The sequence below is a fragment of the Schistocerca piceifrons genome, chromosome 1, assembly GCF_021461385.2.
Source record: "Schistocerca piceifrons isolate TAMUIC-IGC-003096 chromosome 1, iqSchPice1.1, whole genome shotgun sequence".
In the NCBI taxonomy this organism is placed as follows: Eukaryota; Metazoa; Arthropoda; class Insecta; order Orthoptera; family Acrididae; genus Schistocerca; species Schistocerca piceifrons.
The window spans coordinates 598,211,167-598,228,019 of NC_060138.1; the positions used below are offsets into that span (position 1 = coordinate 598,211,167).

Below are 16,853 nucleotides of genomic sequence, written 5' to 3' on the forward strand. Positions count from 1 at the left end.
TACAACAGGACAATCTGCAGGTTTGGCTAGCATCTGCATTTATGTTCAACAATACATTTCTCTCTATGTTTCCATATTTTTGTCCACCACCCTATCTTTTTGCAGTTACCTACTCTACTTACACCATAGCAGTTCTTTCTATGTATGGTCCAAGCTTCAGAGTTATGTTACTTGTCATTGACACATCATGCGAAGTTACTTTGGTCTTGAAGTTTTTCACGCCAGTGTCTTTGTTGGATGTACAGCAATTTCTGTCTTCCCCTCAGCTTTCACCTTCCACAGCTCCCTCTAGTACCATGGAAGCTATTCCCTGATGTCTACACATATCCTGTCATCCTGCCCTTTCTTCTTGACAGGGTTTCTCACACGTTCCTTACTTCGCTGATTCTGTAAATGACGTTCTCATTCTTTATCTTATCAGTAAACCTAATTCCCAACATTCGCCTGCAACACATCTCAAACGCTTAGATTCTCTTCTTTTCTGATTTTCCTACGCTCCATGATTCACTATCATATAACGTCGTGCACCAGAATACACGTTCTGAAAAATTTCTTCTTACGAGGTGCATTCAAGTTCTAAGGCCTCCGATTTTTTTTCTAATTAACTGTTGTTGTTGTTGTTGTTGTGGTCTTCAGTTCTGAGACTGGTTTGATGCAGCTCTCCATGCTACTCTATCCTGTGCAAGCTTTTTCATCTCCCAGTACCTACTGCAACCTACATCCTTCTGAATCTGCTTAGTGTATTCATCTCTTGGTCTCCCTCTACGATTTTTACCCTCCACGCTGCCCTCCAATACTAAATTGGTGATCCCTTGATGCCTCAGAACATGTCCTACCAACCGATCCCTTCTTCTGGTCAAGTTGTGCCACAAACTTCTCTTCTCCCCAATCCTATTCAATACTTCCTCATTAGTTATGTGATCTACCCATCTAATCTTCAGCATTCTTCTGTAGCACCACATTTCGAAAGCTTCTATTCTCTTCTTGTCCAAACTATTTATCGTCCATGTTTCACTTCCATACATGGCTACACTCCATACGAATACTTTCAGAAATGACTTCCTGACACTTAAATCAATACTGGATGTTAACAAATTTCTCTTCTTCAGAAACGCTTTCCTTGCCATTGCCAGCCTACATTTTATATCCTCTCTACTTCGACCATCATCAGTTATTTTGCTCCCCAAATAGCAAAACTCCTTTACTACTTTAAGTGCCTCATTTCCTAATCTAATTCCCTCAGCATCACCCGACTTAATTAGACTACATTCCATTATCCTTGTTTTGCTTTTGTTGATGTTCATCTTATATCCTCCTTTCAAGACACTGTCCATTCCATTCAACTATTCAACTGCTCTTCCAAGTCCTTTGCTGTCTCTGACAGAATTACAATGTCATCGGCGAACCTCAAAGTTTTTATTTCTTCTCCATGAATTTTAATACCTACTCCGAATTTTTCTTTTGTTTCCTTTACTGCTTGCTCAATATACAGATTGAACAACATCGGGGAGAGGCTACAACCCTGTCTTACTCCCTTCCCAACCACTGCTTCCCTTTCATGTCCCTCGACTCTTATAACTGCCATCTGGTTTCTGTACAAATTGTAAATAGCCTTTCGCTCCCTGTATGTTACCCCTGCCACCTTTAGAATTTGAAAGAGAGTATTCCAGTCAACATTGTCAAAAGCTTTCTCTAAGTCTACAAATGCTAGAAACGTAGGTTTGCCTTTCCTTAATCTTTCTTCTAAGATAAGTCGTAAGGTCAGTATTGCCTCACGTGTTCCAGTGTTTCTACGGAATCCAAACTGATCTTCCCCGAGGTTGGCTTCTACTAGTTTTTCCATTCGTCTGTAAAGAATTCGTGTTAGTATTTTGCAGCTGTGACTTATTAAGCTGATAGTTCGGTAATTTTCACATCTGTCAACACCTGCTTTCTTTGGGATTGGAATTATTATATTCTTCTTGAAGTCTGAGGGTATTTCGCCTGTTTCATACATCTTGCTCACCAGATGGTAGAGTTTTGTCAGGACTGGCTCTCCCACGGCCGTCAGTAGTTCCAATGGAATATTGTCTACTCCGGGAGCCTTGTTTCGACTCAGGTCTTTCAGTGCTCTGTCAAACTCTTCACGCAGTATCATATCTCCCATTTCATCTTCATCTACATCCTCTTCCATTTCCATAATATTTTCCTCAAGTACATCGCCCTTGTATAGACCCTCTATATACTCCTTCCACCTTTCTGCTTTCCCTTCTTTGCTTAGAACTGGGTTTCCATCTGAGCTCTTGATATTCATACAAGTCGTTCTCTTATCTCCAAAGGTCTCTTTAATTTTCCTGTAGGCGGTATCTATCTTACCCCTAGTGAGATAGGCCTCTACATCCTTACATTTGTCCTCTAGCCATCCCTGCTTAGCCATTTTGCACTTCCTGTCGATCTCATTTTTGAGACGTTTGTATTCCTTTTTGCCTGTTTCACTTACTGCATTTTTATATTTTCTCCTTTCATCAATTAAATTCAATATTTCTTCTGTTACCCAAGGATTTCTACTAGCCCTCGTCTTTTTACCTACTTGATCCTCTGCTGCCTTCACTACTTCATCCCTCAAAGCTACCCATTCTTCTTCTACTGTATTTATTTCCCCCATTCCTGTCAGTTGCTCCCTTATGCTCTCCCTGAGTCTCTGTACAACCTCTGGTTCTTTTAGTTTATCCAGGTCCCATCTCCTTAAATTCCCACCTTTTTGCAGTTTCTTCAGTTTTAATCTACAGGTCATAACCAATAGATTGTGGTCAGAGTCCACATCTGCCCCTGGAAATGTCTTACAATTTAAAACCTGGTTCCTAAATCTCTGTCTTACCATTATATAATCTATCTGATACCATTTAGTATCGCCAGGGTTCTTCCATGTATACAACCTTCTTTCATGATTCTTAAACCAAGTGTTAGTTATGATTATGTTGTGCTCTGTGCAAAATTCGACCAGGCGGCTCCCTCTTTCATTTCTGTCCCCCAATCCATATTCACCTACTATGTTTCCTTCTCTCCCTTTTCCTACACTCGAATTCCAGTCACCCATGACTATTAAATTTTCGTCTCCCTTCACAATCTGAATAATTTCTTTTATTTCATCATACATTTCTTCAATTTCTTCGTCATCTGCAGAGCTAGTTGGCATATAAACTTGTACTTCTGTAGTAGGCGTGGGCTTCGTATCTATCTTGGCCACAATAATGCGTTCACTATGCTGTTTGTAGTAGCTTACCCGCATTCCTATTTTCCTATTCATTATTAAACCTACTCCTGCATTACCCCTATTTGATTTTGTGTTTATAACCCTGTAGTCACCTGACCAGAAGTCTTGTTCCTCCTGCCACCGAACTTCACTAATTCCCACTATGTCTAACTTCAACCTATCCATTTCCCTTTTTAAATTTTCTAACCTACCTGCCCGATTAAGGGATCTGACATTCCACGCTCCGATCCGTAGAACGCCAGTTTTCTTTCTCCTGATAACGACATCCTCTTGAGTAGTCCCCGCCCGGAGATCCGAATGGGGGACTATTTTACCTCCGGAATATTTTACCCAAGAGGACGCCATCATCATGTAATCATACAGTAAAGCTGCATGCCCTCGGGAAAAATTACGGCTGTAGTTTCCCCTTGCTTTCAGCCGTTCGCAGTACCAGCACAGCAAAGCCGTTTTGGTTATTGTTACAAGGCCAGATCAGTCAATCAGCCAGACTGTTGCCCTTGCAACTACTGAAAAGGCTGCTGCCCCTCTTCAGGAACCACACGTTTGTCTGGCCTCTCAACAGATACCCCTCCGTTGTGGTTGCACCTACAGTACGGCTATCTGTATCGCTGAGGCACGCAAGCCTCCCCACCAACGGCAAGGTCCATGGTTCATGGGGGGGTCTAATTAACTACTCACCCGAAATCGATGAAACTGGCGTTACTTCTCGACATAATGGCCCTGCAGACGTACACATTGTTCACAACGCTGACGCCATGATTCCATGGCAGCGGCGAAGGCTTCTTTAGGAGTCTGTTTTGACCACTGGAAAATCGCTGAGGCAATAGCAACACAGCTGGTGAATGTGCGGCCACGGAGAGTGTCTTTCATTGATGGAAAAAGCCAAAAGTCACTAGGAGCCAGGTCAGGTGAGTAGGGAGCATGAAGAATCACTTCAAAGTTGTTATCACGAAGAAACTGTTGCGTAACGTTAGCTCGATGTGTGAGTGCGTTGTCTTGGTGAAACAGCACACGCGCAGCCCTTCCCGAACGTTTTTGTTGCCGTGCAGGAAGGAATTTGTTCTTCAAAACATTTTCGTAGGATGCACCTGTTACCGTAGTGCCCTTTGGAACGCAATGGGTAAGGATTACGCCCTCGCTGTCCCAGAACATGGACACCATCATTTTTTCTTCACTGGCGGTTACCCGAAATTTTTTTGGTGGCGGTGAATCTGTGTGCTTCCATTGAGCTGACTGGCGCTTTGTTTCTGGATTGAAAAATGGCATCCACGTCTCATCCATTGTCACAACCGACGAAAAAAAAGTCCCATTCATGCTGTCGTTGCACGTCAACATTGCTTGGCAACATGCCACACGGGCAGCCATGTGGTCGTCCGTCAGCATCCGTGGCACCCACCTGGATGACACTTTTCGCATTTTCAGGTCGTCATGCAGGATTGTGTGCACAGAACCCACAGAAATGCCAACTCTGGAGGCGATCTGTTCAACAGTCATTCGGCGATCCCCCAAAACAATTCTCTCCACTTTCTCGATCGTGTCGTCGGACCGGCTTGTGCGAGCCCGAGGTTGTTTCGGTTTGTTGTCACACGATGTTCTGCCTTCATTAAACTGTCGCACCCACAAATGCACTTTCGATACATCCATAACTCCATCACCACATGTCTCCTTCAACTGTCGATGAATTTCAATTGGTTTCACACCACGCAAATTCAGAAACCTAATGATTGCATGCTGTTCAAATAAGGAAAACGTCGCCATTTTAAGTATTTAAAACAGTTCTCATTCTCGCCACTGGCGGTAAAATTCCATCTGCCGTACGGTGCTGCCACCTCTGGGATGTATTGACAATGAACGTGGCCTCATTTTAAAACAATGTGCATGTTTCTATCTCTTTCCAGTCCGGGGAAAAAAAATCGGAGGCCTTAGAACTTGAATGCACCTCGTAAAATTAAGTCCTGTGTTTGACGTTAGCAGACTTCTTTTGGCAAGAAGTGCCTTTTTTGCCCATGCTAGCTTACTTTTTATGTCCCCTTTGCTTCTTCCCCTATGTGTTTTTTGCTTCTAAAGTATGAGGATTCACTAACTTCGTCCACTTCATGATCCCCAGGTTTGATACTAAGTTTATCGCCAATATCATTTTTGTTACTCCTCATTACTTTCGTCTTTCTTCGATTTACACTCGGTCCATATTCTGCACTCATTTAGACTGTTCATTCCCTTCACATGTCAGGTAATTCTTCACTTTCACAAAGGATAGCAATGTGATCAGAATATCTTGTCATTAAATTCATCCTGAATTTTAACCACACTGTTGTACCTTTCTTTTATTTCCAGAATAAGAATCACAAAGTGTACTATGGTGCTGATATCTGTTTCTTACTTATTTCTTCTTCTTTCTTTCTTTCTTCGTTTGGGTCATCTAAGGACCACACACCCATTTCAGAGCTTCCTTCTTTGTTGTTCTTTCTTTTTCCTCCAGTATTCTTTCATCTTTTCACTATGTATTCTTTTTCTCTCCTCGGACCATTTTGACCCTGTCTTCTTCTCCCTCTTTCCTTGGAATCCTTCCATTTTTAACACTTTCCTCTTGAAACACTCTCTTTCTGTTGCATCTTTTTCGCTTATGTTGTTTCTTTCCAAATCTTTCCTAACATCTTATATCCAGGTTATTGTTGACTTTTTGTCCCAAAGATATTTAAAAAATCTGTTTGGTTAACCTGTTGCTGTTCATTCTGTATAAGTGTCCATTGTACACATTATAACACCAAACCCATTCTAAAGCAAACGTAACGACGATAGTCACTAATGACAATGATTTGTTGCAGTCATCATATGCAAAAAATGAAGAATTTTTTTTGTTTGCGACAATCCTGGAAGCGACAATGATCGACAAAAAATTGGGAGACAAACCAGTATATTTTGAACTTAGCATCGGAAACGCAGGTAACTCAATTGACGGTCACAATGAAACAGCGAAAGATTTCGCTGACTCCGACAGCGATGACAATTTAGGTAAGTGAACGATTGTTTATTTTTTTTCAGTTAACTTTCTTTACTCAGAAACAGTTTACTGACATAGTGCCTAAAATGTTTCTGTTTTTTAGAAGTGGTAACATCAGAACTACCTTCCTGGCAGAGCACCACGCCGCCAGCCAAACCAATGACCCATGACCGCATCTATTACTTCCTCCCATACTGGGACGACAAACCATGTATGCATGTGTACTCGATATGGCCGGACCACAGAAGGCGAATGTACAACTCGAATATCATTGCAAAAATTATTGACAAACTGGTGAGGAAGAGTTTCACTTGAAAAATTCTAAGTAGGCCCTTTTTCATTAAAGCTACGTTAAGTTGGTCCGGCACTTTCTCAGAATTCGTCATTAGTGTAATGATGACATCCAGAGAATGTAAGTTAATATTAGGAGGAGACAAGTAAGAAATATTACACACAATTGAAGGCTTGAAGTAAATAGGGGTCTAACTGCCATTTTTTTCGAAAAAGTGTAGTTTTACCAAAAATGGGATCTATGTACCAACGCCAACAATGTAAATGGCGATTTAAGTGACAATATGGCTCCTATTAGTTAAAGCGATTATTAACAGAATGCACTGGGTGTATGCTCCACAAGATCGAACGTATAAAGAGACAGTCGGAATAAAATAAGAAGCTGAGAAATGGTGGCAACTGCTGCTAACACTATAGTAACGGCGAAGGCTGTCCCATCCCAACAAACTTTTATATGTAAATACAAATACAAGTGCTAATGTGTACCCTACGACCAAAAACTTTTACTCTTTGATGAGTTTTATAAATTGTAAACAAAACAAAAAAAACATCTTCTTGACCTAATGCAAGATAAGCGTTTTGCGAGATGCAGACATGGTACATATGCACCAAGCAGATGTCAAACAACGGTGATGTACACTGTGCTAAATGGCGAGGAGAAAATTGTGCAAGTTTTTAAGAATATTTTCTGCGATATTTTTGCTACCTCCGGTAATAGGTGCCAGCTTTTAATAAAAATCAAGCAGACTACTAACTCAGTGTATGTTGAAAAAAGGAGTAATGAGAAAATTTATCGAAAATATACTCATGACGACAAGGCTCTTGTCTATGTGAGCACATACGATCATTCCCAAGACATGTAAGCCACTATAGGAGGCAGGATTCAGGGAAGGAATATCTTTCATGGGTTTTGAACAAATCAATGTTTTACGAGGCTTTTAAGAAACAATATCCTGACAGCACTGCGTCGTACCGTTTTTATTATGTGGTGTTTAATAAACGTTTCAAAAATAAACTATCGTTCCAGCAATCTAGAACATACAAGTGTACAACATGTGATTTGTTAGTTTCTCAAATCGCAACATCCTCTGGTAGAGTTAAAACAGATATTAGAAATAAACTAAAACTTCATCATTTGAAAGCTGCAAAACCAAGAACAAAAATGATAAATGATTTCAATGAATCTGAAATTCCTAGTTGCTGTAGTGTGACATTTGCATTTGATTTAGAAAAATTATTATCATTACTGGCTCTGACTCATATTAACATTACAGAAGATAAGAAGACTGATTTTAAAAAAAATGATTGAATTACTATCATTGAATTGGTAAAACCTGAAGACAAACTATTTAATGGAAGCATCATATCTTTAAATTCAAGCCATGTTCAAAATGTTTTTATTATTCCAATATTATTGTAATAATGGATTTCAATATAGTTGTATTAATAAACTTGAAGATTACTTAAAAAGATGTAAGTTTTTGTATTACGGTAACAGTTTCTTTCTGTTATCATCACAGCCAAGAATAGGGAGCAAATAGTTATTCTATGATTAGATATTATCCAGTGAAATATTTGTATAAAGGGATGTAACTGCCTGAGGCACTTAGTTCTATTTTAGGTCAAATATTGTGGACGTAGGACTGACTGCATGTTATAGCTTTTGCATTTTTGCTGTCCTTGATTAATTTCTGTTTTTTAATGACTGAGCACGGTGTAATATGTCTTCAGTTAAATATAAAAACCTATTTTGAATTAGAAAATTAAAAGTAAGAACTAACCAAAGACAAAAGGCATTTCCTGTAAACTGTTCAGAATGGCACTTAGGTACCCATTTACTTCAAGCCTTCAGTTGTTAAACCTTTTATTAGAGCAGTTGTCCTGCAGTTTTTGTACAATAGTTGACCGGCAAAATTTTTCGGACTGTAGTTGTATTATCTTAGATGTATCGGCATGTTAGTTGATTTTCCTCTATTGTTTACAACTGTTTCCTGTGGTTCTATCTTCCTCATAGCACAGACAAGTATGATATAGTCCGACATTCATCTTTGCTGTGTTTGTGTAAAGTGATTCACCTCTACCATAGTTCTCATAGTAATGTTTCGTTTTATGAAGAAGTGAAAAACATTAACTGCTTCAGCCAAAGACCATCCCGAGCACATATTTTTTTCCCCTTGAAACACATATTTTCAACTTTTTTTCCTTCGAACGTTTCATAGACATCAATCATAGTTTCATTTTTTTTGCTTCCATCTATGTTAGGATATTTGCTACACAAGAACGTTATTTACATTCTTTAATACCCGCCGAGCAGCGTTGGCTACCTTCCAGTATTGGCACTCACATTTTGGTAAGAGTTAGACGTTCCAATGTTTCCACTCGCATTTTAGTAGGTCTTCTTCTTCTTCTTCTTTAGTATTCAACGGTGAGTTTGGTTTGCAGCAGTACGCTGTTCCATTCTTCTTTCTGCCTTCCTCTTCATTTCCGCGTACTCACATACATAGCACACCGCACTTCGTAATCTGCTGTAAGTATGACATCCTGGGTCGTCTCTAGGAATTTTTTTCCATCAACAGTACTAACTGTTACAATGATCTTATTATACCTCAAAATGTGTCCTACCAGTTTGTCTCTTTTTGTTCGGATGTGCCTCCAGAGAGGCCAGGTCTCCTGTGATCTTATCAGCACCTCTTAATTGGCAACTCTGTTTCCCCGGCTGATCATCATCCTTCTGTAGCACCAAAACTCCAGGGCTTCTATCCGTCTTCTTTCTTGTTTTCCTACTGTCCAAGTTTCGCTGTACTCCTAAGAAATGCTTCCATGATGCGCCTCCACATTTCCAGGTTGATGTTTTTGCTTTTGAATAAGTTCTTTCCCAAATGAAATGCATTTATGGTGTGTCGTATTCTGCGCACAATTTCTTTCCGTCTTTACCATATCTTGTGATACTTCTTCTCCAATAGACTCCTCTATCACTTCTAACTCCTCTCTTCAAGTTTTCGTTCTTAGAGGTTCACAACCCTCTTCATTACTGCATACCATCACTCATATCTTCCTCTTCCTTATTCTCACAACGTACCGATTACAGAAAACCCTTTTCTGTTGTGCTGCGGATCTTCTCTAGATCTTCTTTCGCCTCAGTGACCACAGCAATGTCGTCTGGGTAATGCGGTATGTCTGTCTTCTGTCCATTAATTTTGATCCCCACTTCAGTTGTTTCGCGAATTTGGTCTACAGCTTCCGTGGTGTAAGCAGTGTATACAGGGTGGTCCATTGATGGTGACCGGGCCAAATATCTCACGAAATAAGCGTCAAGCGAAAAAACTACAAAGAACGAAACTTGGCTAGTTTGAAGGGGGAAACCAGATGGCGTTATGGTTCGCCCGGTAGATGGCGCTACCATAGGTCAAACGGATTTCAATGCGTTTTTTTAAATATGAACCCCCATTTTTTATTAGATATTCGTGTAGTACGTATTTTTTTCGCTTTGTGTTATAAGGCGCTGAAATAGTCACAAACATATGGCTCACAGTTTTAGACGAACAGTTGGTAACAGGTAGGTTTTTTAAATTAAAATACAGAACGTAGGTACATTTGAACATTTTATTTCGGTTGTTCCAGTGTGATGCATGTACCTTTATGAACTTATAATTTCCGAGAACGCACGCTGTTACAGCGTGATCACCTGTAAATACCACATTAATGCCATAAATGCACAAAATGATGTCCGTCAATCTCAATGCATTTGGCAATAAGTGTAACGACATTACTCTCAACAGCGAGTGGTTCTTCTTCCGTAATGTTCGCACATGTATTGACAATGCGCTGACGCATGTTGTCAGGCGTTGTCGGTGGATCACGATACCAAATATCCTTCAACTTTCCCCACAGAAAGAAATCCGAGGACGTCAGATCCGGTGAACGTGCGGGCCATGGTATGGTGCTTTGACGACCAATGCACCAGTCATGAAATATGCTATGCAATACCGCTTCAACCACACGTGAGCTATGTGCCGGACATCCGTCATTTTGTAAGTACATCGCCATTCTGTGATGCGGTGAAACATATTGTAGTAACATCGGTAGAACATTACGTAGGAAATCAGCATACATTGCACCATTTAGATTGCCATCGATAAAATGGGGGCCAATTATCCTTCCTCCCATAATGCCGCACCATGCATTAACCCGCCAAGGTCGCTGATTTTCCACTTATCGCAGCCATCGTGGATTTTCCGTTGCCCAATAGTGCATATTATGCCGGTTTACGTTACCGCTGTTGGTGAATGACGCTTCGTTGCTAAATAGAACGCTTACAAAAAATCTGTCGTCATCCCGTAAGTTCTCTTGTGTCCAGTGGCAGAACTGTATATGACGTTCAAAGTCGTCGCCGTGCAATTCCTGGTGCATAGAAATATGGTACGGGTGCAATCGATGTTGATGTATCATTCTCAACACCGACGTTTTTGAGATACCCGATTCTCGCGCAATTTGTCTGCTGCTGATGTGCGGATTAGCCGCGGCAGCAGCTAAGACACCTACTTGGGCATCATCATTTGTTGCAGGTCGTGGTTGACGTTTCACACGTGGCTGAACACTTCCTGTTTCCTTAAATAACGTAACTATCCGGCGAACGGTCCGGACACTTGGATGATGTCGTCCAGGATACCGAGCAGCATACATAGCACACGCCCGTTGGGCATTTTGATCACAATAGCCATACATCAACACGATATCGACCTTTTCCGCAATTGGTAAACGGTCCATTTTAACACGAGTAATGTATCACGAAGCAAATACCGTCCGCACTGGCGGAATGTTACGTGGTACCACGTACTTATACGTTTATGACTATTACAGCGCCATCTGTCATAAAGCGAAAAAGTGTCCAACTAAAACATTCATATTTCTTTGCGTACTACACGTATATGGAATAAAAAATGGGGATTCCTATTTAAAAAGACGCAGTTGATATCCGTTTGACCTATGGCAGCGCCATCTAGCGGGCCAACCATAGCGCCATCTAGTTCCCCCTTCAGGATAGACGAGTTTCGCCCTTTGTAGTTTTTTGTTTGATGCTTATTTCGTGAGATATTTGGCCCGATAACTATCAATGGACCATCCTGTATAGGAGGAGATAGGGTATCACTCGCATATCTTTCCACTTTAGAGCTGCTTCCTTCTGCACTCTGAACGTCTATTGCCAGATAATATTTTCAAATCCGTTTTCCAGATCTATAAAGGCTCCTCGAACATATCTGCGTACTCTCCACTCTCCCGCCGCCTGGATCCCCCTCACCCCCTGGTTGCTCCTCTCCTCTCCTCTCCTCTCCCATCCCTGTCCCCTGCCACGTCTTCACTGTTGTGTCCCCCCTACCCTCCACTTCTACACCCTTCATCTCCTTTCCCAAGGTGGCTTCCACCAACTCCCCATCCCGGATGATGCCCTCTCTCCCTCCATTTATCCCTCCTATCTACTCTGATCCTCACCCCCCCTCCTTTCCTCCGTCCTTTCCCTTGGGCTCCCTCTTCTCCCCCTTCCATCCGGTTTTTCCCTATCTAACCTCTCCCTATCTCCCTTCTCCCTCCCCCCCCCCCCCGAGTTGTTTTGTATTCCCCTTCTCTGCCTTCCCCACTCCCTGTCGCGTCTGCTCGCACCCCCTATCCCTCTTAGGGTTCCTCATCCTCCATCGGCTTCTTTCCCCCTCCCCCGTTTCGTTTTTCCTCTCCTTCCCCTTTTTATTTTCCCATCATCTGTCCAATTTCCCATCACCTGCTCTTGGCTGTGGTATGTCATATTTGCCAACTTTTTAGTGCAGTGTTCAAGTGAATGTTCAGTGTTGTTCGTCTTTCCAAAGTGTTGCGAACAGAAACCATGCTGTCGCTGGGTGTGAATTTTATGTCTTTTTGCGAACATAAACCAGACTGTCGCCGTGTTTTTTTAATTGTCTGTGTATCATATTACCTGTCTGCTTCATATGTATTTTATTAGCATCATCATCCCTTTGTTCTATGTTTTAAGTTCCATTTAAGTCTCCGATTTTATCGCCTGTTTTTATTATTTATTATCTTCATCTCTTTAAAACAAAGTCTGTAGGCTGAAGAGCGGCATACTAAGCTGCTGCCAGCCCGCCCCCTTCGAGAGGAATCGAAACTCAATAAAGAAAAAAAAGTCTATAAAGGCAATAGAAGTTGGTTTATTCTTCTGCAAGCTTTATAATTAGAAAGGGGTCGGGCCGCACTAGCGCCGCCTGTGTTCCCAGGAAGAAGGCCTGTCCGAGGTGCAGCTGCTGACGGAGCAGGAGGACGGCGCGGCAGAGCGGCGGCTGCGCGCCGTGCTGGAGGAGCTGTCGGCCGCGTGCGCCAGATACGTGTCCATCGCGCGCAGCAACAGCGCCACCGCCGGCATGGGCAAGACCAAGCTCGACAAGGAGCGCATCAAGCTCTGCCAGCGAGACGTCGTACGTAGCAGCCGGCCTTCCCGCCTCTCTAGTCATATGTCGTAGTTCACTGATGATGGCAGTGAAGGTCGTACTATAACAGCACAACAATGATGAATCCCTTGATTCTCTCCACTGCAGGGTAACTGTGTGCACCAGCTAACTCATCGTATGTGTGACAAATGCGTTACTTTCTTTACTGAATTTTTGTAGAGCAACAATTTCTGGGACCGAAATTCTTGAGACACATAAAACATGCCTAGTTGTTTTCACGATAACATACACAAGGGACAAAAAGCTAGTCACCCCTAGGAGTCACGTTCTCGGTAGCGTGTAACTGCCTCTAGAACTGGCGACTCATGAGTATACATTTTGTATGTCCACAAATTCTTTAAGTCATATAAAGTTGAAAGTATCCAACAGCATCTGTTGTAAACAGTCATGATTATTCACAAATTTGTACAACTGCGGCAACTACCAATCATAGCAATAATAATAATAGTAATAATATGGTAATAATGACGTCTGATCTAATTTTACTATATAGGGTGTCCCCTTTATCTTCACTACCCTAAATAACTGTTTGTCCAGATGCAAATTACAAAATGTTTCAAGCAAATATTCTTTATCTGTCTGGGCGACATCAATCAGCATGATTGCCTTCGTTGTAGCTTTGTTTTTTACAAAGATGTGAACAGTAGTATGACTTTTTTAAATGGGACCCTGTATTTTTTATTCGGTAATTCATTTCCTCTCGTACAGATCTATTCAAAAATGTATCACAGTATACCATCCACTGAAACTCAGCGTCATTAATTACATAACACAACATTGACTTTGAACCAGGCATCACAACTCGTCCACTTGCTGCAGGTGTCAGAAAACAAATGAAAACAAGTAAAAATATAACACAAAAGTGACTTTGACTCTCCTGTACTATTGCCCAGGAGTAGAACATTCAAAGGTGTTCAAAGTGGTGACCTGGTCACCAATACACTGGTGCACTCGTTGAATGAAAGAATTATTTACTGCTTACAGTGTTGCTTGCTGAAGAGAATTACTACCAAGCACAATAAGTTCCTGCATGTCCTCTGGAGTTGTTGGAATATCGCGATAGACAACGTCTTTAATGCATCCCCAAAGAAAAAAGTCCAGAGGATTTAAATCATGAGACCTAGCAGGCCAAGTAACTGTTCATCCTCGACCAATCCATCTGGCAGGATACCTTCAGTTCAGAACACGACGTGCACGAAAAGCATTATGTGTTGGACATCCATCGTGTTGATACAACATAAGCATACTGGTTCTTAGCGGCACTTCATCCAGAAGAGGAGGAAGAATTCGTCTGAGGAAGTTGGCATACGCTGTGCCTTTTAGACTACCATTGATGAAATAAGGGCCAACAATTGTAGTACCAAACATCCCACACCAGACGTTAACTCTCCATTGACGCTGGTGTTCCACCTGTCTAAGCCATCGTGGGTTGTCGCTGGACCAATAATGCATGTTCCTTGTATTTACCTGTCCTTTGTTTGAGAAGGAACATACATTGGTAAATAGAACATTGGAGAAGAAGTTCGGCTTGGCGATGATTTGCTGCTGTGTCCACTGACAGAACTGTACACGATTCTGGAAATCATTCTCATGCAATTCTTGACGTAGGTGTACGTGGTAAGGATGGAACCGGTGACGTGTAAGAATACGATGCCAACCTCGTGTTCAAGCTGTCGTGTGCTCCCGTGTAGATTCCATAGCAACGGAAGCGAGAACAGTAACTTCGGCAGCTTTGTCTGTGCTTGTGCTACGACGATTGCGTTGTCGTGGTTTGAAACTTCCCGTTTCCTGAACCCCTCGCAACAAGACGAGAAAACATCCGTCGGGAAGGTGGTTCTTGTCAGGATATCGCTCTCCGTACAGTTCTGCTGCCTGCGTAGCATTTCGCCTACCTTCAACGACAATGAAAGAAACGTTACGTCGATGCAGTTTGTAGGATTGTTCAATTGTGTGTGAAATCTTATGGGACTTAACTGCTAAGGTCATCAGTCCCTAAGCTTACACACTACTTAACCTAAAGTATCCTAAGGACAAACACACACACCCATGCCCGAGGGAGGACTCGAACCTCCGCCGGGACAAGCCGCACAGTCCATGACTGCAGCGCCCTGGACCGCTCGGCTAATCCCGCGCGGCGAGTTTGTAGGAAGGACAACTTTTACTGTATGCCTACTCAACACAATAGTATTTAAAAGGACTAAACTACTGTACTAAATGTACCCATACATAAGAAAACAGTAGAATTTTTGCTGCAAAAGAAAAAACAAAAGTTTGGTGCTATAGCGAGTTTCTGAGCGTCGAATTCATGTGACTGTCGTAGCGTGTTGCAGTTCCAGTGGACAGTACTTTCCACCTGCATTAATATTTCTCAAAAGTAGCTGAATCCAAAGCTTTACGATGAAGCTCCCACTGAGCACCCTGCGTCTGTACAATGAAACTGGTTACATGACTGCAGAATTATTCGTGGAATGGCTGCAACACTTCATTTCCACAGTGAAGCCAACGAAAGAAGAAAAAATACTGCCAATAATAGATGGCCATAGTAGCCATAAGAGCATACATGCCCTTGAACTGGCCAATAAAATGGGGACTGTTTTGTTGTGTCTTCCGCCACATTGCACCCATAGGCTTCAGCCCCTAGACTTGACATTCTTTGAAACCACTTGACACATACTTCAACAAGGAAGTGAGGAAGTGAACCTAGGAAGAGTAGTTTCAGTTTACCAAATTGCCAAGCTTTTTCCACGAAGCCTGTTTGCTAGCAGAAACTCCAAAAAATGTTTCTGGAGTATTTCCATTTAATCCAGATATATTTCCGGAACATTTGTATGCACCCAGTAGAACAACAGACCAGCTACCTCCTATAATAGATCAATTCACCTTATCAACAACTGAGCTTTCTTTCATTCGTGGGATCTAGTGAAGCAAGGGATGCAACCCGTCGGCTTTGACCAATGACGTCATACATTACTCATAGATAATAATGTCTCCACTTTCAGCCACAAATAATACAACAGTTCTGTGTTCCGGATAAGCGCTATCGTTGTACATTAAAATAATTGAGTGTGATTTTAAAAGAGATCGCTACATATTGCTCACAATATTCTTCGTGTGCATTTATTTAAATAATTGGTTGTTTGCAATTCATTCCGTACTTACTTTCAATCTTAGTGATATTGAGGTAATTTGGACTATTATTTTCTAATTTTAGGACAACTTTTATTATCTCATTTTCGTTTGTAGTTATGGATTTATCTGTTCCGATGAACCTGGATGAATTGAGAGAGGCTATGGGCGTAGACATGTTTACCACGATTTGTTTTTTACAAATATGTGGTCTCGTTGCCGAGTATGTTCGATGTCGTGAGTGCGGCGAACATATGCGCCCCACAAGTGTATCTCGTCGCCGTACTCACGACTTATTCGTATGGCGCTGCAGCAGAGATCGGTTGTGGCGGTCCATTAGACGAGGGACGTGGTTCGAAAAATCTAAGCTCGCCGACAGATACATTATGAAAGCTAATTGAAGATCACATTGCAGAGGGTTCCATTACAATTTCAGATGGTTTTTCTTCATATAGGGATTTAAGGGAGAGGGGTTATCAGCATCTCGTAGTTAATCACAATATTGAGTTCAGATCATTATCCACAGGGGCTTGCACAAATAGCATAGAGGGTTATTGGTCAGCTGTGAAATCTCTTGTAGGGCAGGGGAAGCGCCGGATTTCGACACTTCGAACACTTCAAAGTCGTCCGCAGCTCGTGGTCGTGCGGTAGCGTTCTCGCTTCCCGCGCCCGGGTTCCCGGCGGGGTC

At 41.9% G+C, this 16,853-nt stretch overlaps 1 protein-coding gene across 1 annotated transcript in view; it reads left to right on the forward strand.

Annotated features, from left to right (window-relative positions):
- LOC124755559 (otoferlin-like) overlaps positions 1–16,853 on the forward strand; it is a 461,140-nt gene that overhangs the window by 238,651 nt on the left and 205,636 nt on the right. Inside the window, exons 14-16 of the mRNA XM_047249045.1 lie at positions 6,079–6,265; positions 6,358–6,548; positions 12,809–13,006. Coding sequence (XP_047105001.1) covers positions 6,079–6,265; positions 6,358–6,548; positions 12,809–13,006 — 576 coding nt within the window. The remainder of the gene's footprint in view (positions 1–6,078; positions 6,266–6,357; positions 6,549–12,808; positions 13,007–16,853) is intronic.